At 46.8% G+C, this 25409-nt stretch overlaps 1 protein-coding gene across 13 annotated transcripts in view; it reads left to right on the top strand.

Moving 5' to 3' along the window:
* LOC121490175 (up-regulator of cell proliferation) overlaps positions 1 to 25409 on the top strand; it is a 51351-nt gene that overhangs the window by 16198 nt on the left and 9744 nt on the right. For 3 of the 13 annotated variants that reach the window (XM_041753907.1, XM_041753908.1, XM_041753899.1), the window contains exons 1-4: positions 11852 to 11986; positions 13394 to 13495; positions 13609 to 13736; positions 25270 to 25296. The exons of 1 other annotated variant lie outside the window; for it this stretch is intronic. Coding sequence is in view for 4 of the 12 variants with exons in the window: in XM_041753897.1 (XP_041609831.1) it covers positions 13655 to 13736 (82 nt within the window). In the remaining 8 variants the exon portion in view is untranslated. Of the gene's footprint in view, positions 1 to 8367; positions 8415 to 9933; positions 10047 to 11851; positions 11987 to 13393; positions 13496 to 13608; positions 13737 to 19216; positions 21346 to 25269; positions 25297 to 25409 lie in introns of those variants that run through there. 9 more of the 13 variants (XM_041753905.1, XM_041753897.1, XM_041753900.1 and 6 more) reach the window with 8 other exon arrangements.

The following is a 25409-nucleotide window of genomic DNA, read 5'->3' on the forward strand; positions in this document are numbered from 1 at the left end:
GGCGCAGCAGTTTGGTGCCTGCCTTTGGCCCGGGGCGCGATCCTGGAGACCTGGGATCGAGTCCCACATCGGGCTCCCTGCATGGAGCCTGCTTCTCCTCTGCCTGTGCCTCTGCCTCTCTGTCTTTCTCTCTGTGACTATCATGAATAAATAATTTTTTTAAAAAAATCTCCCAGCAAAAAAAAAGTGCTAGTCCTGATGGTTTCACTGGTGAATTCTATCAAAAATTTAGAATAACAACTTTTTTTTTTTTTTTTAGAAGAAAAACTTTTTAAAAAGTTTTTAAAAGATTTTATTTATATATTCATGAGAGACACACAGAGAGAGGCAGAGACACAGGCAGAGGGAGAAACAGGTTTCCTCCTGGGAGCCTGATGCAGGACTGGATCCTAGGACCCCAGGTCATGACCTGAGCTGAGGCAGACATTCAACCACTGAGCCACCCAGGCACCCCAAGAAGAATAACTTTTGAAACATTTCCAAAAAATTGAAGAGAACACTTTGTAACTCATTCTATGAGACTGGCTTTACTCTAATGGCCAAACCCTGACAAAAACTATAGAAAATTACAATGTTCCTTTTGAACATTGTTGCAGAAATCCCCAACACAATTCTAGTGAACAATTCAGCATTTTAAAAGGATTTTATAATCATGACCAAGAGAGATTAATTCTTGGTATGCACAGTGGTTCAAATTATGCAAATCAATCAGTATGGTGCAATACATCAATAAAATGAAGGGAAAAACACATGATCATCTCATTTGATGCAGGGAAGGCATGTGTCAAATTCAACATTCTTGTATGAAAAAAAAAACATTCTTGTATGATAAATGCAACAAACTAGAAATAATAGGAAACTACCTCCATGTAATAAAAGCTATACATGAAAAACATAGCAAACTTAACACTCAATGGTGAAAGACTGAGGCAAGGATGCCCACTGATCTATCTAGAACAGTTAGGCAAGAAAAATAAAGGCATCCAAAGTGGAAAGAAAAAAGTAAAATCTCTGCAGATGATACGATCTTAGATGAAGATCCTAAAGATGCTGCAAAACTATTTAATAAATGAATTCAGCAAAGTAATAAGATAACAAAATTAATACAGAAACCAGTTGCAATTCCATCCACTAACAATGAGCAAACTGAAAAGGAAATTATGAAGACAGTTCTTGGGGTGCCTGGGTTGCTCAGTCAGTTAAGCATCTGACTCTTGATTTTGGCTCAGGCCGTGATCTCAGGGTTATGAGATACAGCCTGTGTCAGGCTCTGCACTGAGTGTGGAGCCTGTTTGGGATTCTCTCTCCCTCTCCCTCTGCCCTTCCCCACCACTCCTGTACTCTCTGAATAAATGAATCAATAAATACAAAAGCATTTCTATTTATAATAGCATAAAAAGAATGAAGTATTTAAGAATTAACCAAGATGAAAGACTTATACAATGAAAACTTCAGAATATTGCTGAAAGAAATAAAAGAAATATAAATAAATGGAAATACATCCCATGTTTGTGGACTGGAAGACAGTATCATTAAGATGTATTACCCAAGTGATCTACATATTCAGTGCAATCAGTCAAAATCCTAGTGATTTTTTCCCCTCAATCCATTCTAAAATTTATACAGAATCTCAAGGAACAGTGAATAGCTAAAACAATCTTGAAAAAAAAGATCAAATCTGGAGGACTTACGGTTCCTGATTTCAAAACTTACTACAAAGCTACTGTAGTCAAAATGGTGTGGTGTTGGTATATGATAGCCATTTAGACTGCTGGAGCAGATTAGCTCAGAAATAAACCTGTACATCCCTGATGATAACTGATGATGAATGTCTTTTCATGTGTCTGTTAGCCATCTGTCTATTTCCTTTGAAGAAATGTCTGTTCATATCTTCTGCCTATTTTTAAAATTGGATAATTTTGGGGGGTGTTGAGTTGTGTAAGTTCTTTATATATTGTGGATACTAACCCTTTATTGAAATAAGTCAGTCAGAGAAAGACAAATACCATATGATTCCACTCATATGTGGAATTTAAGGAACAAAGGAGAGAGAGAAATCAAGAAATTGACTTTGATATACAGAACAAACTGATGGTTGTCAGAGGGGAAGGGAGTGGGGATGTGTTACATGTGCACTCGAAAGAATGCTTTTTCTATAGATGTTGAGTATAATATTCTATATATGTATGTTAGGTCAAGTTCTTTTCTTCATGTATTCTTTATGCTTATAGGTTTGTGTGTGTGTGTGTGTGTGTATGCTTCTCAAGCATTGGATGATGGCAAAGAAAAATTACAGTTGCAGATGGAATTAAGGTTAGTAATTGGCTGAATTTAATATGAAGTAATTATCTGGATTAGGGGAAGGGGCAATGTCATTACCAGGGTCTGTGAAGGTAGACAGAGGCAGAAGAAAAGATGAGATGAAGGCTGCTAGATTTAAAGAATGAGGAAGGGGCTATGAGATAGGATCAACAGGCCACCTCTAGAAATTGGGAAAGGTAAGGGAACAGTTCTCCCCAGGGGGCTAAGGCAAGGAGAACAGCCTTGCCAACACCTTCTAACCTACAGAACTGGAAGATGGTGAATTTGGGCTGTTTTGCCCATGTGACATGACATATTCATAGGCGATGGGGATTAGGATGTGGGCATCTTTGGGAGACCATTACTTTTCCTACAACTCTTGCTTCAAAGTTGTTTTTATTTAATTTTTTTTAAGATAGATTTATTTATTTATTTATTTATTTATTTATTTATTTATTTATTAAACACAGAGAGAGAGAGTGAGAGAGAGGCAGAGACACAGGCAGAGGGAGAAGCAGGCTCCATGCAGGAGCCTGACATGGGACTCGATCCCGGGTCTCCAGGATCACGCCCTGGACTGCAGGCAGCGCCAAACCGCTGTGCCACCAGGGCTGCCCTTCAAAGTTGTTTTTAATGTAACACAATATGTTATTGTTTTTAAAGCCAATGTTTGTTTAAATTACTATTTCCTGTGCTCTTGATTACTTCATGCAGCCCTGATCTTCCATCTGCCAATTTCCTCTTGCCTAAAGTACATCCTCTTGATTTTATGCATTTCACTCTTATGTAACCAGGTGTGGATTTCTTTTTATTTGTCCCTCTTTTTTTAAAAAAATATTTTATTTATTTATTCATAGAGGCGCACACAGAGAGAGAAGCAGAGACACAGGCAGAGGGAGAAGCAGGCTCCACGCAGGGAGCCCGACTTGGGACTTGATCCAGGGTCTTCAGGATCATGCCCTGGATTGAAGGCGGTGCTAAACCGCCGAACCAAGGGGACTGCCCTTATTTGTCGCTCTTGAGATTTGTTTAGCCCTTTGAATCTGTAAGGTTGCATCTTTCATCAGTTCTGGAAAATTCTTAGTTACTATCTTTTCAGATATTGCTTCTCTGTTTTCCCTCTTTTACCCTCTGGGTCCTTAATTATATATATATTAGACCTTCTGATTTTATCTTCTGTGTTTCTTAACCCTTCTTCATATTTTCCTTCTCTTTGACGTTTTGCTCCATTACTGATAATTTTTTCAGTTCTATTTTCCATTTCACTAATATCAGTATGTCTAATTTGCTATTAAATCCATCCATTACATGTAATTTCAATTCTATTTTATTTAAATTTTGATTGTTTTTCAAAGCGCATCCTCTTTTGTGTATATTTCAAGATTATCTTTTACCTGTTTTAAAGTATTAAACATAGTTATGGTAAAGTCTGTGTCTAATAATTCCATTAATAGAGATTCTTAAAAGTCTGTTCCAGTTTTTTTCTGATTCATGGTGTCTTGTTTCTGTTTGTGTTATTTTTTGACTCTCAAAATTTATTTGGATTTTTTCTTTGGAATTTTATTTCATAAATTTTCTATGTCCAGAATGAATGTGGATCCTTCCAAAGGAAATTTGTGTTTGTTTCTTCCAGGCTCTGGAAGCACTCTCAACCCAGAATCACTCCAAAGTTGCTTCTCAATTTTCAGATTACCCAGGTGGTGTGAATTCAGGCTGCAGAGCCATGTAAGGGCCACTTGTGGTTTCCATATTCTCAGAAGTAATCCTTCCCTAAACCAAATTGGAGACCCTCAGCTCTCCTCTGGGGTGGAGGCCAATTATTTCTATTTCACTGTTAAAACTATAGGTATGACCCTTTGGAGTCCCAGCCTTAGGGATGGAGGCTGCTCTTTTACAGTCCCTGCCTTGCATGGGTCCTGAGAGTTGTCTTCTGTTCCTCAGACACCTGAAGCCATGAAATCCCAAATGCAGATTCTCTGGTCTGGTGAAGGCCTCCAAGAGAAGTAAGCTGTTATCACTTTCTAGGCTCTCCTCTTTGCTTCTGTGACCTGACCAGAGGATTCACAGCTTTCTTACCAATTCATTTTTTAATTTAAAATTAGAATAATTTTCCAGAGTTTTACATTGTTTTTAGGAAATCTAATCTTTCAGACCTTTCTTTCAACAATGTATTTCTTAAATTTCTGAGATTTTCAGATAGATTCTCTTCAATTTTTTTTTTGTTTTGGCAAAATATATACAACATAAAACTTACCATTGTAATCGTTTTAAGTGTATGGTTCTGTGGCATTCATTACATTCCCAATGTTGTCCAAACATGACATCACTATTTATAAAACTTTATCATTCTAGAGACTCTGTAACTACCAGGCAGTAACTCCCATTCCCCCATCTCTGGCCCCTGGCAACCCCTAATTCACTTTCTGTATCTGTTTGTTAGTTTGCCTCTAGGTTCCTCATATAAGTGGAGTCCCACAGTATCCTTTTATGTCTGACTTACTTCACATAGCTTGTTTTCTAGGTTTATCCATGTTTTAGCATGTATCAGAATTCCACTTCTTATGAATGAATAATATTCCATTTTATGTTAATACCATATTTTGTTTATCCATTCAGTTGTTAGGGGCATTCAGGTTGTTTTCACTCTTTCACCATTGTGAATACCTACTACTGTGAACCATGTACAAGTGTCTGAGTTCCTTCTTTCACTTCTTTGGGATATATACCCAGAAGCAGAATTGCTGGATAATATGCTATTTCTATGTTTAGCATTTTTAGCAACTGTCAAACTGTTTTCCACAGTAGTTGAACTATTTTTCATTCCCACCAACAAAGTACTAAGGTCCCAATTTCTCCACATCATCATCAACACTTGATATTTTCCATTGTTTGGTGATAGCCATTTTAGTATGTGGGAGGTGGTATTTCACTGTGTTTTTTTTTATTTGCATTTCTTTAATGACTAAAGATGTTGAGCATATTTCAATTGCCATTAAGTATATCTTCCTTGGAGAAATGTCAATTCAAGCCCTTTGCCTGTTTTTTTAATTGGGTTGTTTGGAGTTTTTTTGTGGTTGAGTTGAAGGGGTACCTTATATATTTTGGATATTAATCCCTTATCAGGTATATAATTTGCAAATATCTTCTCCCATTCTATGGGTTATCTTTTCACTCTTTCGATAATGTCCTTTGATGCACAAAACTTTTAAATTTTGATGAAGTCTAGTTGATCAAGGTTTTTCTTTTGTTGCCTGTGCTTTTGATGTCATATCCAAAAGAATTATTGCTAAATACAATGTCATGAAGCTTTGCCCCTTTGTTTTTTCCAAGAGTTTTATTGTTTTAACTTGTATGTTTAGTTTTCTTTTTCTACCAATTCTGAGTAATTTTTTTTTTATTTATACAAAGTGATTCTTGCCTTCAGAAAAGGAAGGGTCTGGTTCTTTTTTTTTTTTAATTTATTTTTATTTATGATAGACAGAGAGAGAGAGAGAGAGAGAGAGAGAGGCAGAGGGAGAAGCAGGCTCCATGCAGGGAGCCCGATGTGGAACTTGATCCCCGGACCCTGGGATCATGCCTTGAACCAAAGGCAGACAGTCAATTGCTGAGCCACCCAGGCATCCCAATGTTATATTTTTTAAATGTTTTATAGAATTAACCATTGAAACCATCTGGTCCATGGTTTTCCTTGTTGGGAGGTTTTTTTGATTACTACTTCCATGTCTTGTTATAGATATACTCAGATTTTCTATTTCTTCATTATTCAGTTGATCATGTTTCCAGGAAATTAGTTTTTTCATTTAGGTTATACAATTTGTTGGTATACAACCATTTGTAGTATTCTCTTATAATACTTTTGATTTCTGTAAAATCAGTAGTAATGTCTCTACTTTCATTTCTGATTTTATTTTATTTTATTTTTTAATTTTTTTTTTTTTAATTTTTATTTATTTATGATAGGCACACAGTGAGAGAGAGAGAGAGAGGCAGAGACACAGGCAGAGGGAGAAGCAGGCTCCATGCACCGGGAGCCCGACGTGGGATTCGATCCCGGGTCTCCAGGATCGCGCCCTGGGCCAAAGGCAGGCGCCAAACCGCTGCGCCACCCAGGGATCCCTCATTTCTGATTTTAGTGATTTATGTCTTCTGTCCTTTGTGAATTTAGCTAAAAGTTTGTTAATTTTGATCTTTACAAAGAATCAGCTTGTTATTTCATTGGTTTCTATTTTTCTGTTATTTTTTCTTTTCTAGTCTTTATTATTTCCTTCTTTTTGCTAAGCTTTGCGGACGGTGTACTCATTTTTCCCTCCTTGATGCATAGTGTTAGGTTACTGATTTGCGATTTTTCTTCTTTCATAACAGATATTTACATGCATAAAATTCCCTCAGCACTATTTTTGCTGTATCACATGTTTGGATATGTTGTGTTTTTATTTTTGTCTAGGTATTTCCTAGTTTCCCTTGTGACTTATCCTTTGTCAGTTGTTTATGGGTATGTTAATTTCCACATATTTGTGAATTTTCCCATTTTGTATTTTTGATGTTTAGTTTCATCCCACTGTGATAAGAAAAGATATTTCTAATGATTGAGGTATTTTTAAAAAGATTTATTAAGACTTGTTTTGTGACCTGACATGTGGTCTTTTCTGGAGAATGTTCCACATACACTTGAGAAGAATGTGTTATGCTGGTGCTGAGTGTGGTGTTCTGTATGTGTCTGTGGGATACAATTGATTTGTATGCTCCAGGTCCTCTATTTTCTTCTTGATCTTCTCCGTGGTTTTTCTATCTACTGTGGAAAATGACGATTGAAATATCCACGTATTATTATAGAACTAGTTTTCCCTTCAATTCTGTGATATTTGCTTCATATAATTTGGGGCTCTTTATTTGGTGCATATATGTTTATAATTGTTATGTCTTGGTGAATTGATTATTTTTAAAAATATATAAGGTCTTCCTTTATCTTTTATAACAGTTTTTTTTTTTTTAAGATTTATTTATTTATTCAGAGAGAGTGAGAGAGAGGCAGAGACACAGGCAGAAGGAGAAGCAGGCTCCATGCAGGGAGCCCAACGTGGGACTCGATCCCGGGTGTCCAGGATCACACCCTGGGCTACAGGCGGCGCTAAACCGCTGCACCACTGGGGCTGCCCTCTTATAACAGTTTTAATCTAAAGTCTATTTTATCTAAGTAGCTTACCCAACTTTCTTGGTTCCTATTTGCATGAACATCTTTTACCATCCTTTCACTTCCAATCTTTTTCCATCTTGAGACTCAAGGTGAGTCTCTCATACCCAGTATATTTTTGGATTGTTTTTTTTAAAAATCCATTCTGCCAATCTCTGCCTTTTGATTGGACAATTGAATCCATTCACATTTGAAATAATTGCTGATGAGGAATTTACTACTGCCATTTTGTCTTATTTTTATTTATTTATTTTTCATTTTGTCTTTTTAAAAATTATTATTGTTTTGCCTTATAGCTTTGTTTCTCTTCTATTAGTGCCTTATTTCTGGTCAGCTGATTTTTTGTAATGACATGTTTTGATTGCCTTCAGTATATACTCTTCTGTATATTCTATAGATTTTTTCTTGGGGATCCTTGGATGGCTCAGCGGTTTAGTGCTTGCCTTCAGCCCAGGGCGTGATCTTGGGAGTCCCAGGATCGAGTCCCGCATCGGGTTCCCTGCATGGAGCCTGCTTCTCCCTCTGCCTGTGTCTCTACCTCTCTCTCTCTCTCTCTCTCTCTGTGTGTGTGTCTCTCATGAATGAATAAATAAAATCTTTAAAAAAAAAGATATTTTCTTTGTGGATACCATGGGGATTACATAGAACATCCTAAATTTATAAAATCTAATTTTAATGAACACCTCAACTGCATACAAAAACTCTATACTTTAGTTATTTCTCCTTTAAGTTATTAATATCACAAATTACATTTTAAAAAATTTTTATTTATTTGATAGAGAGCAGGAGAGATCACAGAGGGAGAGGAAGAAAGAGAAGCAGACTTCCCACTGAGCAGGGAGCCCAACACAGGCCTTGATCCCAAGAGCCTGGGATCATGACGTGAGCTGAAGACAGATGCTTTACCTACTGAGCCACACAGGTGCCCCCACAAATTACATTTTTATACACTGTGCCTAGTAACATATAATTGTAACAATGATTTTTATGCATGTGTCTTTTAAGTCCTATTGAAAATAAAAAGTGGAGTTACTACCAAAATTAAAATTTTGATTTTTGTATTTGCCTGTAAATTTATCTTTATAAGAGATCTTTACACCTTCATACTGCTGTGAATTATGATTTATCATTCTATCATTTCACTGTGAGGGACTCCCTTTACCATTTGCTGCATGGTAGTATGCAGACCAGGCCCATCCAAGGCAGTGAGTCTGGGGACTGGGATACAGGGATGCTCAAGGCCAAGCGCACTGCTACCTAGGGAAGGAGTGGGAGCAACTACAAAATGAGTTCAGACAGTTTCAGGTTTTCTTCACTTTTCTGTGGAGAAATGAGAGCTGGCAACTTCCTAGTCTGCCATTTTACCAAAAATACTAGTTTTTAATCTATCAAGTTGGCAACAAGAGAAATTGTTAAATTATAGAGCAAGTTTTAGGAAACTGGCACTCTCATCAGTGTTGGTGGCCGCTGGGAGAGTAATCTGTGTGTGTCTATGTGCATATAGATGAATGTGTGTACACACATGTAAGTACATGTAAGTGTATGTATATTTGTGTATCTGTGTGTATGTATGTATATTATATATGTATCTGAAAAGACTTAATGCTGATATCATCTGACCTAGAAATTCAACTCCTAGAAACTTGGCTTAAGGAAATAATCATGGGTGGAGATATTTATTGTCCATATTTCTTATACTAATGAATACTGGCAGCAGTATTTATGTTCAAGAGTAGGGGTTGGTTAAAACATGATCATTCACCAGGCGGTGAAATGGCACATACTCCCTAAAATTCATGTTGAAGAAGAATATTTCAGTGAACTTATATTTAGTTATTACTTTAAAAATATATGAATATATAAAAATATTTGTATTTTTAAATCAAATAAGTTTTTTTAAAAAAATTATCTGCCCTCCCTCACTACCTTGAATCAGACCATTTAGCAGTTGCCTCCTCCTCAGTCTTTGTAATCCTGGTCCTCTTGGATTTATTCCCAATTTGCGGCTCATAGCTCCTATGGCTTTACTTAGCTAACTTTACAGAGCATTAATTACCTTCTAATTTAAGGTAGCAATTTCTTGACCTTCCATCTTTCCCGGGAACAAAGATGCTCAAAACGGATGGATTCTCAGGAAGGGAAAGAGACCATGTACCAGCCAAAATATTACTCACTTTACAAATTCTAACTCATTCAACCCTCAGAGAGAGGAAGGCCAATTTTTGCCCCATTTTTCCAATGAGAAAACTCCAGCCCTGAGAAGGTTCTCTGTTGCTGGGATTGCAGAGTTGCTTATGGGTGGAGTCCAGATTTCAACCCCTGCCTTAGGCTCCTGTCTTTGCTTTGCTCTTAGGTCTCTTATTAGCAGTAGAAATAGAATAATTATTGATGTAGGAAGCAAAGACAGAAGAGAAATCATTAAATTTCCTTACTTCCTGCAGCCCACGGACACATCCTCGAACCAGGCAGAGGGACCTTCCGCTAGGGAATCAGCTGCCTTGATGTGGATACTCTGCTAAGGGCAAAGACAACCTTAGCCCGACCCCAGGACCCTGTGAGTCTCCTCTAACATATAAAAGTTCCTTTAGAAACTTCCTTCATCTCTAAAGCCCCCAAGATACATGTTGGCATCCCCCCTCAAGCATATGGCCCACCATGTCTATCTGAAGGGGCTCAGGACTCAGGTTTTATTAGATGGTAATAAATGATCTTATCCTAACCACAGCTAGCCCCCTCAGGGTCCTGGAAACTTGGCTTCCAAATTCCTTAGAGGAGCACCTGGGTAGCTCTGGGTGAAGTGGCTGCCTTCAGCTCAAGTCAGGACCCTGATCCCAGGATCGTGGGCCAGACTCCCTGCTCCATGGTGACACTGCTTGTCCCTCTTGCTGCTATTCCTCCTTGTTTGTGTTTGCTCACTCTCTGTCAAATAAGTAAATAAAATCTTAAAAAAAAATTCCTTAGAGACTTATGCCATCCCAACTGCCTTCCAACTTGAAAGTATAAAATGGGTCCCTCCTCATGACCCCGAGCCGCTCTTTCTTCCCAGGGTGGCGACCTCGTGATTTAATAAAACTACGCTTTTGTACCAAAAACGGCTCAAGAATTTTGTTGGCCCTGGCTTGGAACTCTCAGGTCTTTCCTACGTCAAATATCAGTAATGTCTACTAGAACACAGAAATGTGGTCAACAGTGGTTGACATTTTCCAAAGCTTTTGTTAAGCGTTTTCACTTACAAGAGCTCATTTATTTCTCAAAATTTTGTGCTGGAACAGGAACTGAGGCTCAGGCACTCCTGGGGTGCCTGTGAAACCCTCTGTAGTATCCCCAGACTCGTGGTTGTTATCTCTTCCTAAACACAAGGTAAGGGATGGTCACAGTGCTCCACAGTCCTTAGGGCTGAACACAAGGGGTAACTGGCTCAGAGAGGGCGACAACTTGTGCAAGACAGCACAGCAAGGGGCAGCCAGGGTGGCTCAGCGGTTTAGTGCCGCCTTCAGCCCAGGGCCTGATCCTGGAGACCCGGGGTCGAGTCCCACATCCGGCTCCCTGCATGGAGCCCGCTTCTCCCTCTGCCTGTGTCTCTGCCTCCCTCTCTCTCTCTGTGTCTCTCATGAATAAATAAATAAAATCTTAAAAAAAAAAAAAAAAAAGCACAGCAAATAATAGGTTACTGCTTGCTAATAGTCGTAACAGCGCCTTGCTCTCCTGGGTGAAGGAAAAGGCTTTTACGGAGGAAATCCAATCCTGTGGTCGGGAGGTGTCCACTTCACCTGGTCCCGCAGTTGCTTCGTGGCCCCGGGGCAGATTTTCGGCAGGTTTGGCCCCGTCTTTCCCCCTCCAGGAATCATGGCCTGCTGGCACCAGGGCAGGTGGGCGGTGGGCGGGTCAAAGCTGCACCCAGTTGGTCTGGGTGCCAAGTCTGTGCTGCCTACCCCCACCACCAACTTCGGCCTTTGGGGGCGACAGCAGGACCCTCCCATGACCCCCTGCTACCTGAGGCCCCCACCCCCTGCTGTCCCGAGCCCCCTCCCAGAGGGCCCTTGCCTCCCGTCCCGCCGCCCCGGGTCCCCTCCCAGAGCGCCCCCTCCCAGAGCCCCGGCCCCCTCCCCACCCCTTTCCCTGCGCCTCCGGACCCCCTCCCCGAGCGCGGCCCCCTCCCCTGCGCCCCCGGCCCGCCCCCTGCGCCCCCGGCCCTCCTCCCCGCGCCCCCGGCCCCTTCCCCGAGCGCGGCACCCCGCCAGCACCCCCGGGCCCCTTCCCAAGCCCCAGGCCCCCTCCCCGCCGGCCCCGTCCCCATCCCGAGCGCGGTCCCCTCCCCGCACCCCTGCCCCCCCCCCGCCGCCGCGGGCCCCCTCCCCGCGCCCCCGCAGCCCAGAGCGGCCCGGGCGGGCGGCCGTGGCCGGCGTGAGGCCCCTCCCCGGCGGAGGCGCTCGGGTGGAGGAAGCGGAGGCGGCGGCAGCGCCGAGACCTCGCTGCGCTGATGGCGTCGCCCGGGTGAGTGCGGCGCTCGGGCCGCTCGGGCCGCGCCGGAGAGGGGGAGAGGGGCCGCGGCCGCGGGGAGGGGGCTCGGGCAGGTGCGAGCCCGAGCCCGGCGGCCTTCCGCGGCCTTCCGCGCCCCCCGCCCGCCGGCCCCGCGGCCCCCCCAGGCCCTCCCAGGCCCTCCCGCCGACCTTGGGCGGGCGCAGCTGGGCAGGGCGGGGGGCGCGGGCCTCGCGGTGGGGGCCCAGGTCGGGGTTGGCGGGGCGGTGGGGAGGGCGTGCACGGCCCCGGGGCCTGGGAGCGGCCCCCCTGCAGCTGCTTCCCGCTGGCTCGGTGGGGGCGGGCGCTGGGCTGGCCGCGGGGCGCAGCCGAGGGGCCCCAAGGTCGTGGCTGAGTCCCGGGGGCGCGGGCGGGCCGGGCGGGCCGTGCGGGCCCTGCTGGGGTGGCAGCCCCTGTTCTGACATCACCGCCTGGCCTTGCCTCGCTGCTAAAACGCTTTTTTTCTCCGGAAACACGGTGACACACACCAACTGTAATTTTTGAAAAAATCCTGACGAAATAAAACCTCAGCCATTAATTACAATTAGTTTCTGCTTCCATAGTCTAACTAGTCGTGAAAGCTGGACACGACAACCCAGTACCTTCCCAGAGGAGGAAAATTAGTCTCAAGGTCATTGCTTTAGTTGGTGAAATGCTTAAGGTGATGACTGTCCACATTCAGAGGGTCTTAGGCCCAGTGGCATTGACAGCAGTCCCTTGGGGGTAGAGGTGCTGTCAGGCCGGTGACAGGTGAACTGTCCCTGCCCAAGGCCTGCAGGGAGCCTTGGATTTGCTGGCAGGGCAGCCGAGTCATGGGCACTCTCCAGCTACCTGCTGGCCTTCCCGCTTTGGGGAGCTTTGGTGACACAGTAGCTAGTACTTTGAGCTCATAAATAGGCTAAACACCTGGCTCATCCCTCAGAAGGCCGGTTGGATTGAACCAGAGTTCAAGGTCCCACCATGTCCCTGCCCCTCTTGTCAGATAACAGTGAGGTGGGGTGGCCTGCCAGCAGCGTGATGTCCAGGCCTGTGTGGGGCTGCGGTGAGGCCTTTCCAACCTGATGGCACATTTGGTGTCCAGATGCACCCCTTTGTAGGCCTGGGTCAGAGGTGGACTTAACTGTGGGCTGGTGTGGCGTCCCTGTGGGGGAGGCAGTAGCATAGATTTGATTCCATACTCTCATGAGTGACCCAATGAGTCTGCAGGGAGCACTAATCTGTAATGTTCTAATGCATACTCCTTGGAAAGCCGAGGCCCCGAAACTTTCAGCATCCTTTGCTGGATTTCATAGAGAGAGCTATGCACTGTGGCTCGTTAGTATGGTGCATATGCATGGGAACAGTCCACGCCTCCAGATTAACCTCGAGGTGTCTATTCTACAGGTTTCACTGGTAGGGAGAGTCCACCCAGGAAGACCTGACTTCCGGGGACTTTCTGGCCTGGCTTGGTCAGCTGACCAGCAGAGACCCCGCCTGCTGGACTCGGTACCGTGGGAACAAGCCCAGAGCTTCAGGGCCGATTGTGGGAAGGGACCTCTTATTCCTGCTGGGCTATGGAATGTATGGAGGGGCCTCTGACTCTGGTGTTCTTTCCTCAGCGAATCACTGTAAGACAGCTGGGAAGGAAAGAGGAGGCCCTGATGGATGTGCTGGGGATTATGCAGAAGGGAATGGCCAGAAGCAAGGCAACAGAGGAAAAGACACATTTGGGATGAGCCACAGCCCAGTGAGTTTGGGGCTATGTAGAGACAAGGATGCTGGGTCAGGCTGTGGGACCTGGCCTCATCTGTGGGCTCACTGAGGGGCAGTCCACATGACAGCAGTGTGGAGGGGGCAGGACAGATGGAGCTTGGGGACCTGCCTCCATCCACTCCCTCCTGCGGGCCTCACGGCTTGTCTCTGCACTCACAGCTGGTGGCTTTGCCATCAGCGCCCCTTGGGCTCTGTCCTCCATCTGTGCTGATCCCAGCACGTGTTCTCTGCCAGATAGCATCCCTTCCTGTGGCCTTAGATGTCGTCTAAGTCACAGGTTCTTAGCCTGGGGTCCATGGTTCACTGGTGGGTGTCTGGAGTCCATGTGTTCCCTGAAATCGGTGCGTGCATAGCTGGGACCAGGTCTCTAGCCTCGCTGTCCACAGCCTGTTTCTAAGGGGCTCTACTCCAGCAGCACTATGACCACCTGTCTACACCCACCTGGAGGGCAGCAAGCCTGGATTACTTGGGCTAAATAAATATATGTTTCAGGTTTTTGTTTTTAAATATTTATTTATTTATTTATTTACTGAGTGAGATATGGGGGGGGGGGGACAAGCAGGGGTGAGGGACAGAGGGAGACGGAGAAGCAGACTCCCCACTGAGCTGGGAGCCCCACACGGGGCTCAATCCAGGGACCCTGAGATAACGCCCCTGAGCCAAAGGCAGATGCTGAACCAATTGAGCCACCCAGGTGCCTGCTAGTTTTCAGATTGTTAATGGTAGATAATTAAAAAAACCAAAAATCCTAAAACAAAATTAAAATCAAATGTAATCTGAATTTCCATAGATCACCACTTTTACAATTTTGGTGTATTTTTAATTAGGCTATATTTAATTAGGCTGTGATTCTTATCAGAGAGATGGCCTTCCAGATACAACTGGGGTGCCCCCCCCACCTCACTAGGCAAGCATCCTGACATCGTCCTTTGCGTTTACATGTTATGTTTGTTCTTTGTTCTGTCCCCTCAGCCCAATTTTCTTTTTATTGTGGTAGATTATATATAACAAGATTTGCTATCTGGCCCATGTACTGGCTCTGTTTTTACTTCACTGCTCTCATATAGTCCTGCAGCTTGCGTTGTTCACCTGGCAGTATGGTGTACACTTCTCCCCGTGTCAGAACACGATCGGGTCTACCTGAATTTTAGCGTTTATATGATATTGTGCAGCATGGTCATGTTATATAGATAAGGGATTTCCGGTTCTCCCTGTAAGATAATGCTGAACATCGCATCTCCCCCTGGACATGCAGAAGTGTTTTTCTAAAGTAAATTCACAGAATTGGACGTTGTGGTCAGAGGACCTGTATTTTATTTTATTTTATTTTATTTTATTTTATTTTATTTTATTTTATTTTATTTTATTTTATTTTATTTATTTTATTTTATTATTTTATTTTATTTTATGTATTTTTAAAATATTTTTTATTTATTCATGATAGACACAGAGAGAAAGGCAGAGACATAGGCAGAGGGAGAAGTAGGCTTCATGCAGGGAGTCCAATGCGGGACTCTATCCCCAGACCCCAGGATAATGCCCTGAGCCAAAGGCAGACGCTCACCCATTGAGCCACCCGGTCGTCCCTATTTTATTTTATTTTTAAAGATTTTATTTATTCATGAGAGACACAGAGAGAGCCAGAGACACAGGCAGAGGGAGAAGGAGGCTCCCTACAGAGAGCCCGATGTGGGACTCGATCCCGGGACCCAGGGTCATGCCCTGAGCTGAAGGCAGATCCTCAACCGCTGAGCCACCCAGGCATTCTGAAGGCCTGTCTTTTTAAATTGATCCTCCTGAAGTGTCCTCATGAGCCATGGAACTGCCTTCCCCTTCCACCGCTGGACTTCAGGGGTCTCTGTGCCTCCCAGTAGATGACATGAGACTTTAAAATTTCTGCCTGTGTGATGCAATCATTGAGGTAGGAACTAGGAAGCGACGGGCATCTTCACTGGCTAAGTCTTTAAAGATAGAAACTCCCTGCCTGGCCTGTGAACATGTTGCCAGTCTCCGTCAAGCGTAGGGAAGAGCCTCTTACCCAGAACCACCAGTGTCCGGGGCGGGGGGGGGGGGGGGGTGTCTTTTATTTATTTATTTATTTTGAAGGATTTTATTTATTTATTTACGAGAGACACAGCAAGAGAGGCAGAGACCCAGGCAGAGGGAGAAGCAGGCCCCACACAGGGAGCCCGATGCGGGACTGATCCGGGACCCCGGGGTCCCACCCTGAGCCCAAGGCAGACGCTCCACTGCTGAGCCCCCCAGGCGCCCCCGGAGTTGTTCTTTTAAATGTACATTCTGCCCGCTTCTCAGAAGAGTGTCATAGGGCCCCCTCCACCTGCCTTTGCCTGTGTTAACCTAGGCGATTGTCCCCACTGTCCTGACAGACCAGGGAACCGAGGTTCAGCTACACCGTTTTTTTTTTTAGCTACACCGTTTAAGTAAAAACCTGATGCAAAATCGCCCCACTAGTGTCGCCTGCAGTCGCTTGCAGTCTAGTTCCCGAGGTACAAACAAAAGTCTTGGTTCTATGTTTCATCCCGCAGAGCACGTGTGGCGTGTGGCATGTCCCTGGCCGCTCGGGATGTGCTCACGAGGCTCAGTGGGGGAGGAAGCGGAGTGACCAGAATGGCTGTGGCTTGGATGCCTGTTTTACAAAAGAGGCCCGAGAGTGACAGTGGCTCAGAAGCCCCTGTGGCTAAGTGATAGGCTCCCATTTGGGGCCCTGCTTCCAGAACCACCTGCCTGGCAAGGAGGCCTCAGGTTCTGGTGCTGGGTCGGCTGCTATGTTGTGATGTTTCAGGTGATTCTCAGTTGCCTTCTTCTTAAAAACAAGTAACAACCTGCGGTTTGCATTTCACAAGGCCTACAAGAGCCTTTGGCGGGGGATGCAGGTGTGTCCCGCCCAGGGCAGAGGAGACCTTGTTTTGTTTTAAACACTAAAGTGTGTTTGGGTGATGTCCTTTCTCACTTTTGTTTCTCTTTGGATTCTTGGCTTTTTCTCATGGCTTTGTAGTTCCTTGTATGTGGACAAAACCAGCCCTTTGTGTCACAAACACATTTCCCCAGTCCATCGTTTGCCTTGTGATTTTATGAAGCCTTCCCGACTTGGAGTTTTTTGGGGTTTTTTTTGTTTTTTTTTTAAGATTTTGCTTATTTATTTGAGAGAGAGCACAAGCAGGGAGAGCAGCAGAGGGAGAGGGAGAAACAGACTCCCCTCGAAGCAGGGAGCCTGATGTGGGGCTCAATCCCAGACCCTGAGATCATGACCTGAGCTGAAGGCAGATGCTTCACCTACTGAGCCCCCTAGGCGCTCCTCCAACTTTGGGTTTTAAGGCTTTAATATTTCCTTTCAGTGCATTTTTTGTTTCATTTTCCAGTTTAAATCTTAAATGTAGTTGATACTCATTTTGGAGAAGGGAATGGTCAGGATTTGCTGTTACTCTTCCAGGTTCTCAGGCCTGAATGACCCCAGACACTCTGAGCTCCCAGGGCAGGGGTGAGGTTCCTGGCCGGTGGGGGTTTGTCCCCAGGCCCCCCATGACTGGGCTGTCCTCTCACCCACTGGGCCTGCAGCCTTCATTTTTGGTGGCTGGTCCTGTGGTTTCCTCTCTGGTGGGCTTTGTCCTCTTTTATTACTGTTCTTTTTCAGCAGAATTTCCCTGATTGTCATTATAAACATTTCTCCATAGAATCAGTTTAAGTTTTTTGACCTAGTTGCTAGTTTAGCAAGTATTGACTTAAAAGGCACATTAAGGGGATCCCTGGGTGGCGCAGCAGTTTGGCGCCTGCCTTTGGCCCAGGGCGCGATCCTGGAGACCCAGGATTGAATCCCACGTCGGGCTCCCGGTGCATGGAGCCTGCTTCTCCCTCTGCCTGTGTCTCTGCCTCTCTCTCTCTCTCTCTCTCTGTGTGACTATCATAAATAAATAAAAAATTTTTTAAAAAGGCACATTAAGGGGCAACTGGGTGACTCAGCGGTTGGGCATCTGCCTTCGGCCCAGGGCGTGACCCCGGGGTCCTAGGATCCAGTACCACATCGGGCTCCCTGCATGGAGCCTGCTTCTCCCTCTGCCTGTGTCTCTGCCTCTCTGTCTCTCAGGAATAAATAAATAAAATCTTTAAAAAAGATAAGTCACATTAAGCCTTGTTTTCTCAGTTAGGACCTGCCTTTTCGTTCGTTCAAATCTTTTGTATTCTTTAGTATTTAAAAATTCTCATATGGACGCCGCATGTTCATTACGTATATTCTTAATCTCTCTCTTGTTGATATGGCTGGTGGGTAAGAGTTTTCCCCTCTTATCTCTACCCTTCTGCTTGTCTACAGCGTAGCAGTTGGGTTTTGATTTTTATTTGCAAATAGATCTGGAAAACTGCCAGCCACAGTGAGAGAATTCAGGAAGGTGGGAAGACACGAAGAGTTTCTTTACCACTGGTCCCAGGCCAGCCTCATAGTGCCAGCCTGCTGAGGTCTGGGCAGCCCTGCTCTCCTGCAGCCTTCCTGTCAGCCTGTCCGTCTGTCCATCTTCTCACACACTTGCTCACCACCACCTAGGTCTGACCTGTGTCACCCCTCCTCTGTTCGCAGCAGCAGATAGGCACGGCCCCTGCAGTCAGAGCATGGTCCAGAGTGTGTCCTGTCTACTCTCTGCCCAGAGGTAGCGGCTGCTATGGGGCCCCCGCCACCCTGGCCCCCGCTGCCCCGGGGCCTCCGCCTGCCCTTCTACCCACAGCTCCCTGCTCCCCAGTGCAGGCCCTGTCCATCTTCCTTTTTTTTTTTTTTTTAAGATTTATTTATTTATTCATGAGAGACATAGACTGAGAGAGAGAGAGGCAGAGACATAAGCAGAGGGAAAAGCAGGCTCCTCACAGGGAGCCTAATGTGGGGACTCGATCCTGGATCCCAGGATCATGACCTGAGCTGAAGGCAGGCGCCCAACCACTGAGCCACCCAGGTGTCCCCCTGTCCATCTTCCAGCACACCCTCAACATAAAACTTTGAGAATGTGACTTGCTGATCTCGCTGAGCTAGGAGCAGGGATAGTGGATATTTGGGTCCCAATCTCCGAGGGAAGTTCCCAGCAGTAATTAAGTGTGAGGATAGATCCCGGACAACCTGGCCCCATAGGAACCGGCTTCCCAGCTATGAATATCTCTCTGTACCCTCGTGGCTGCCTGAGCAGATGTGCGGGCAGGGCTGGGCTGGCAGCCGAAGCTCATAGGTCTGTACGTGTGTGATTTGTGGGGTGTGACCAGCTCTTGAGTAAGCTGCCAGAGGATCTGGGCTTTAGGGCCGCTTCCTCCTGCTGAGGGACCCGCGTGGCAGGCACCCAGGACAGAGCCTTGCTGTGTCACACACCGTGTCTCTCCTGTTAACATTCTTTTTTTTTTTTTTTTTTTTAAAGATTTTATTTATTCATGAGAGACACAGAGAGAGAGGCAGAGACACAGGCAGAGGGAGAAGCAGGCTCCATTCAGGGAGCCTGATGTGGGACTTGATCCCGGGTCTCCAGGATCACACCCTGGGCTGAAGGCTGTGCTAAACCACTGAGCCACCCGGGCTGCTGTCCCGGGAACATTCTTAGCTTGGGATGTGGCGCTGACAGTGGGCCCAGGGTCCGCGGAGGTGGCAGGAGCAGCAGCCAGGACAGTTGCCTGCCACGTGCCTGTGCAGCTCCCCTGCCCCGGGAGAGCGCCAGGTGCCCAAGAGCCTGAGGGCAGCAAAGGGCCTGTCCGTCATGCTCCCCGCACGCTCCAGCACAGTTTGGGGGCTTCACTGCCAGGCTGCACAGTGCTGGCCTCTTTTCTATGTCATCACATCCTGCGTCCAGTCGTGTCACCCCAGCCCCGCCTCCATGCCACACGATGGAGCCTGGTCACCCGGGTTTTCTCAGTCCCTGCCACTGCACGGTGAGACCCTGCAAAGGTGGGACAGCCTCTGGTTTGGGCTTGGATATTGTCAGAGGTCGAATCGTGTCCCCTCCCAAACATATATTGAAGTCCTAACCCTAGTCCCTGTGAGTGGACCATTTTTGGAAACAGGCTTCTTGCCTGTGATTAGTTAAAATGGGGTCCTACTGGGTTCAGAGGGCCCTCATCCAGTGAGTGGTGTCTTTACGGGAAGCAGAGAAGAGACATACCAGGAGAAGGCCATGTGCAGAAAGCGGCAGGAGTCACACAGGCCACGTCCGTCTCCTGGGGACATTGTCACAAAGTGCCACAGGCTGGGTGGCGTGATGAAGAGGACATATCCTCTCTCAGCTCTAGATGCTGGGAGTCTTCAACGGGGGTGCCTTCAGGAGGCTCTGTGGGAGGGTGTCCCCCCCCACCTGCCTCCCTCCTGGCATCTGGTGGCTGCTGGTAATCCCAGGCTTGTGGACACGGCAACACCACTGTCCCGTGTTCTTCTCCCTGCAAATGTGTCCACACCATCCTCTTCCAGCCATACCACCTGCTGGGTCAGGGACCCACCCTTCCTGGTGTGACCTGGTCGTCCTTTAACTAATTTCATCTGCAAAGACCTTATTTCTTAATAAGGCCACGTGCACCGTGCTGAGGTTAGACTTGAACATACCTTTTGGGGGAGACATTTCAACCCACAACATACACCACGCTGGGTTAAAAAGGTTTATTACTAGTTTAATGAGGCTTTCTGGGCAGCAGTTGGCTTTGGGTTTTGTTTCAGGGGTGGTGATGGGCCGAGGGGTCCAGCCAGTGCCAGAGGAAGGCATCTCCGGGCTTTCTTGTCCGCTGGCCCAGGTGCGGGCCAGGAGGGGAAGGCAGGTCTCAAAAGCTGTCAGCATCAAACAGCAAGCACTGAATCAGACTTTTTGCTATCGAAACCAATTAGTAATACGTTGTCGCCTGCGTTAGGGTGAGTAACGCACCTCTGTGTATCCAACATCCTCTTGTTCCTTATGGTTTTCTATTTCGTCTTGTTTTATTGGCACCACCTGGTGAAGGAGCTGGGTTTCTGGGTGGAGCTCGCCCTGCTTTGGGTTCTGGGCATTGAGGGACCCTGTCTGAGGAGTGGGCATCCCTGGGGTGGGTAGGGATCTCTGGTGTCAGAGTAGGTCAGCGAGCATTGAAGGCTGTGCTGTCTGGAGTCAGAAACTCCAGGTGTTAAGTAGAAAAGTTCTGCAGATCCATCTGCTGGGCATTTGGAAAAAGGGAGGAAAGGGATGAGGGAAGCGTGCGTGGCCACGTCGCCTCGGAGAGACGGCCAGCGAGGCAGACAGCGCTAGTTTGTCCGGGGCCTCACTGTGCTGCCAGACTCAAAGGGAGCAAACCGGAATATCTGCTTCCCGCCTTAGTGAGGAGGAGCCACTGGTGCACTGGGTTCCTGGGGCCGCGGTCAGGTCACCCTTGTCTGAGTCATGTCAGCCCACCTTGGGCCTCTACGCTCTCAGCTCCGGCAAGGCCTGAGCTGGGTCCCATGTTGGGCACCCCAATGGGGCCTCAGGAGAAGCAGAGCCCTTGGGTTGGATCCGGCCTCACAGAAGCAGCAGGAGCCACAGCAACGTGGATAGATGACATGGCGACAGGATTCGTTCATTTGTTGAGGACTTCTCAAAAAGGCAAAGGTATTTTCTTGATACTTTTCTGGATTTTATCTTGTCTTATGGGGAACCAGAAGAAGATAGTAATGCTATTAGTAACTTTCCAAACCTGCTTTGCAGAAAGGCCCCCTTGTCTATGTCTGGGCCTCGGGGACGCAGTGGGGTCCCGCCGTCTTGGCCGCAGGACACCTAGTAGGGCTCTTGCTCAGAACAGGGCTGTACTTGGAATTGGCAGATGGGCTGGTTTTTATGATTCTTGTAGTTACGAACTATAATATAAGTCACCTAAAATCTGAGTTGTAAAGAGAGTGAGCCCAAGGGGGACCGGGAGACTCCTCTGTGGGTCAAGCTGTGTTTGCTGGCTGGTGGGGGGGGCAGATCTTGGAGTATTGTTTCCGCTTTGCAGATTGGGGGCTTCTGTTTGCCTGTCAGGGTGTCATCATGAGGCTCACAGGCCAGGCAACTTCATCAGCAGATGCTAGTTTCTCACCGTCCTCGCCATCTGGACATCCTGGTGGCAGCTTGGTCGGCTTTGGGTTCTCCTGAGGCCTCCCTCCTGGGCTTGTCGACAGCTGCCCTCTCACTGTGTGCTCATGTGGCCACTTCCGTGCAACTGCAGAAAGAGCCAGCTCCCCGGCATCTCATCCTGTAGGACACTGGTCCTTCAGAGAGGAGCCCCACTCTTAGGACCTTGTTTCACTGCGATCACCCCCGAGATGGTCTTCTCGCCCCGATACTAATGTTAGGGGTTCCCCCCCACAGAGAATTCAGACACACCAGCAGGGGGGTCTTGAGACGCCTCAGGCCAGGGCCATTGCTATGCTTGTGACTGACGGGCTGTAGATTGGGGGTCCCATGAACCCTCCTCGGGTTCAGGGAATGTGCTGGAATGGCTCATGGAACTCAGGGAAATATTTTATGTACCAGATGATCCATTTCCTATAAAGGATGTACTTCAGGAAGAGCCAGATGGAGGTGGTGCACAAGGCAAGGTGTGCAGAAGGGGCAGGGAGCCTCCAGGCCCTCTCAAGCCCGCCTTCTCCCCAGATCTTGTGCTCACCAACCTGGAGGCTCTCAGAGACCTGTCCCTTTGGGGTATTATGGGGGCTTCATTACACAGGCATGCTTGGGTGACTCATTGGCTGTCGGTGATTGGTTCAGCCTTCAGCCCCTCTCCCCTCCCTGGACTGGAACTTTCCACCCTGTGGGCACACGGAGGGTTCCCCAGGAAACCTACCCCCCATCCTTAGGAGCTCCATGCCAGAAAGGGAGATGAAGACCAGTGGGGTTGGGGCCTAGGTCGGCTGTGTGGGTGTTGAAAGTGGGGCGTGAAGGAGAAAGTAAGAGGCAAAGCTGAGCTGTCGTTTTCCCCCAGGTTGGGCTCTGCCTGCAGCTTGCAGCGCTATGTTGACAATGGTGAGGGACAGGATTCCATGCAGGTTTTCACAAACTGGCACAGGCTCAGGTCATCTACATGTGGCCTGCTTTCCTGTGTGGGAAGGAGTGGGTTGGGGTTCAGCTCCTGCCCTGGGAGCCCGTCTTCCATGCAAGGAGCCTGGCCCCCCAGATCCTAGGCATTGTGTGTGTGTGGCTGCTGCCAGGCCAGGCCTGCTTCTACTAGGGACTAGTTTTAACCTGTTGCGGTGGTGTCTGTTTTTAAGGTTACTTTCTTTTCCTTACTACAAAAGCAATGAAAACTTATTTTTTTGTCAGCGTCAGGGTCTGAGCTTAGTGCCCAGTGACCACTGTGGCTACCAGGACTCTTCACAGAGGGCAGAGGACGAGACACCCAGAGAATGTGTCGGAAGAGCATCCGGGGGTTCTGGAGTTTCCTCTGGGAGGGTGGATTTGATGTGTTTTGCTGGAGAATTGAGGGGAGCTGGATTGCTCTGTGTGTGGGGTCCTTGCACAGAGCTCAATGTCTATGTGCTGTTGGAAGAGGCTGCGGAGACTCTGGTCTCCTTGGGGACCCGCATGTCTTAACTCTGACCCAGACCCTGCTTGCCTCATCATTTTTATAGGTCTTTTATCCTTTTTAAATCAATATATAATTCTTCTTAAAGAAATTCAAATAAGACAAAATAAATTCATGTCCCTGCCACCCAGTGGGAAGTAACCACTATTAAAGTTTTACATTTTTTAGTGAAATAATTTGTACCTAGAGCTAAATTATAAAAATAAAAGGCCCCTTATCCCGAGTCTGCTTTTCATGTTTGTACTCACTTACATTCTCATTTCGCATTCCCTGTCTCTGTTTGTGTTTCTGTCCCCTCAAAGACACTCGTGTGTCATGTCTCTCTTAACCACTAGAGAGTATGTTGCACACATTGCCGTGTCCACATCCGCCAGTGTTCTCCTACGTGGCACCCACGGCCCAGTTCTGCCTGTGGGCCCCAAGGTGTCCCCTTCCAGTGTGGGATCCATGCGGGCTCAGGTGTGGGGCCACCTGAGTCTGGAACACTTCCCTCACCTTGCACTTTGAGATACTGCAGTCCTCCCTCCCCCGCACCCCCATGTAGCTGCATTTTGCATTTGTCCCTGTGATCCGCCCAGGGCCAAGTGATGCTGTACCCTCTCTCGGGTGGGACAAGTGGGGCGCGTGGTGACCTCCTGCCCCACCCGCCCGCTGACTGGAGCCCTCAGGGGTCTGTGCTATAAGTACCAGGTCTTTCCTTCCTGGCATCCAGAAGCAGTCTGTGAGGATCGATGTTGAAACTAGGCAGACATCTTGCTCCCTATCAACATTTTCTTCTCAAGAGCTGGCATTTGTTGGTGTTTCTGGCTTGAACCAATGTTCCCTGAGGTTGAGGTGGTTGCAGAACGATACAGCGCTCCTACCCTTCAGATGGTTGTAAGCAAGAGCCCTCTACCCGCCCTCCCCGTTTGCTTATATATTACCCGTATGGAGTCATTCATTCCTAACTCTTAGTGGTTTTTCCCTCATCACTGTATGTGTTAAGTCCATGCTCAGATTGCCCGGGCTTGCCAGCTGGCTCCTGAGTTCGGAGCGCTTCCTTATTTTCTGAAATAAGACACTCCGACTCCTCTTGTTCTTTCCCTGCTGTGGCCCTGGCATCAGCCATCTCTCCAAGGAGACCTGGTGTCCTTTAGTACAGAACGATATTACAGGGTGTGCTCAGTGCTGCTAGATAGTATCTTTGCTTTTTGTGCCTCTCAGTGGCCAGAGCTAGGAAAGGTAGGCATATAGACAGAAACGTGCATGTACACAGGCCCACGAGCATGCGTGTGGATATCATGTGTTCATGCTACACCTCTGGTTCCAGTGTGTGCACCGGCCGGGGGAGGAGCAGAGGCAGAGGGAGAAGCAGGCTCCCTGCTGAGCCTGCTTCTGGGGATGAGGGGCTCTCCATCCAGGACCCTGGGATCACGAGCTGAACCGAAGGCAGACACACAACCGACCAGCCACCCAGGTGCCCCACTTTTTTCCATATTTGTATGTCCCTTCTTCAACAATAGAACTTAGGCTCCCGACAAAAGCAACACATTTACTCATTCTTATAATAAACCTAAAATAGTTTATTCTTAAATGGACTACATTTACCAAATCTACTTAAAAGAATTCAGGATCACCCCTCCCTGCCCACACTGTTAACTTTTGATGAACATTCTTCTAGATCTCCTTATATACCTGTAGATAAATACATAAATACACTCAATTGCACTAAAACTAATATTCCTACTGTAAATATGAATATTCATATATTTCCTCCCATTAGCATATACATCATTAACATCACTCCATAACATCATTCAACATCATTTTGTCCACAGAACGAGATCCATACAATGTTTTCTGGTAACTACAGAATGAGCCTGTACCATACTTTTCTGTAATTGGACTTTGATTTTAAAAGGCATCCAGTTTTTCGCTATTATATGTAAGCTGGCATCAACATCTTTATAACTAAATCTTAATTATTTCCTTAGGCTAGAAGTGGAATTACTGGTCAAAGGGTATGTATATTTTTATGTCTTTTTGAATGACGATTTACACTCTGGCCTGCAGTCGTGGAGAGCGCTTCTCGGCGCTTCTCGGTGGTAGCTGCACACTAGAACCATCTTGGGTA

This window comes from Vulpes lagopus, chromosome 4 (genome assembly GCF_018345385.1).
Source record: "Vulpes lagopus strain Blue_001 chromosome 4, ASM1834538v1, whole genome shotgun sequence".
In the NCBI taxonomy this organism is placed as follows: Eukaryota; Metazoa; Chordata; class Mammalia; order Carnivora; family Canidae; genus Vulpes; species Vulpes lagopus.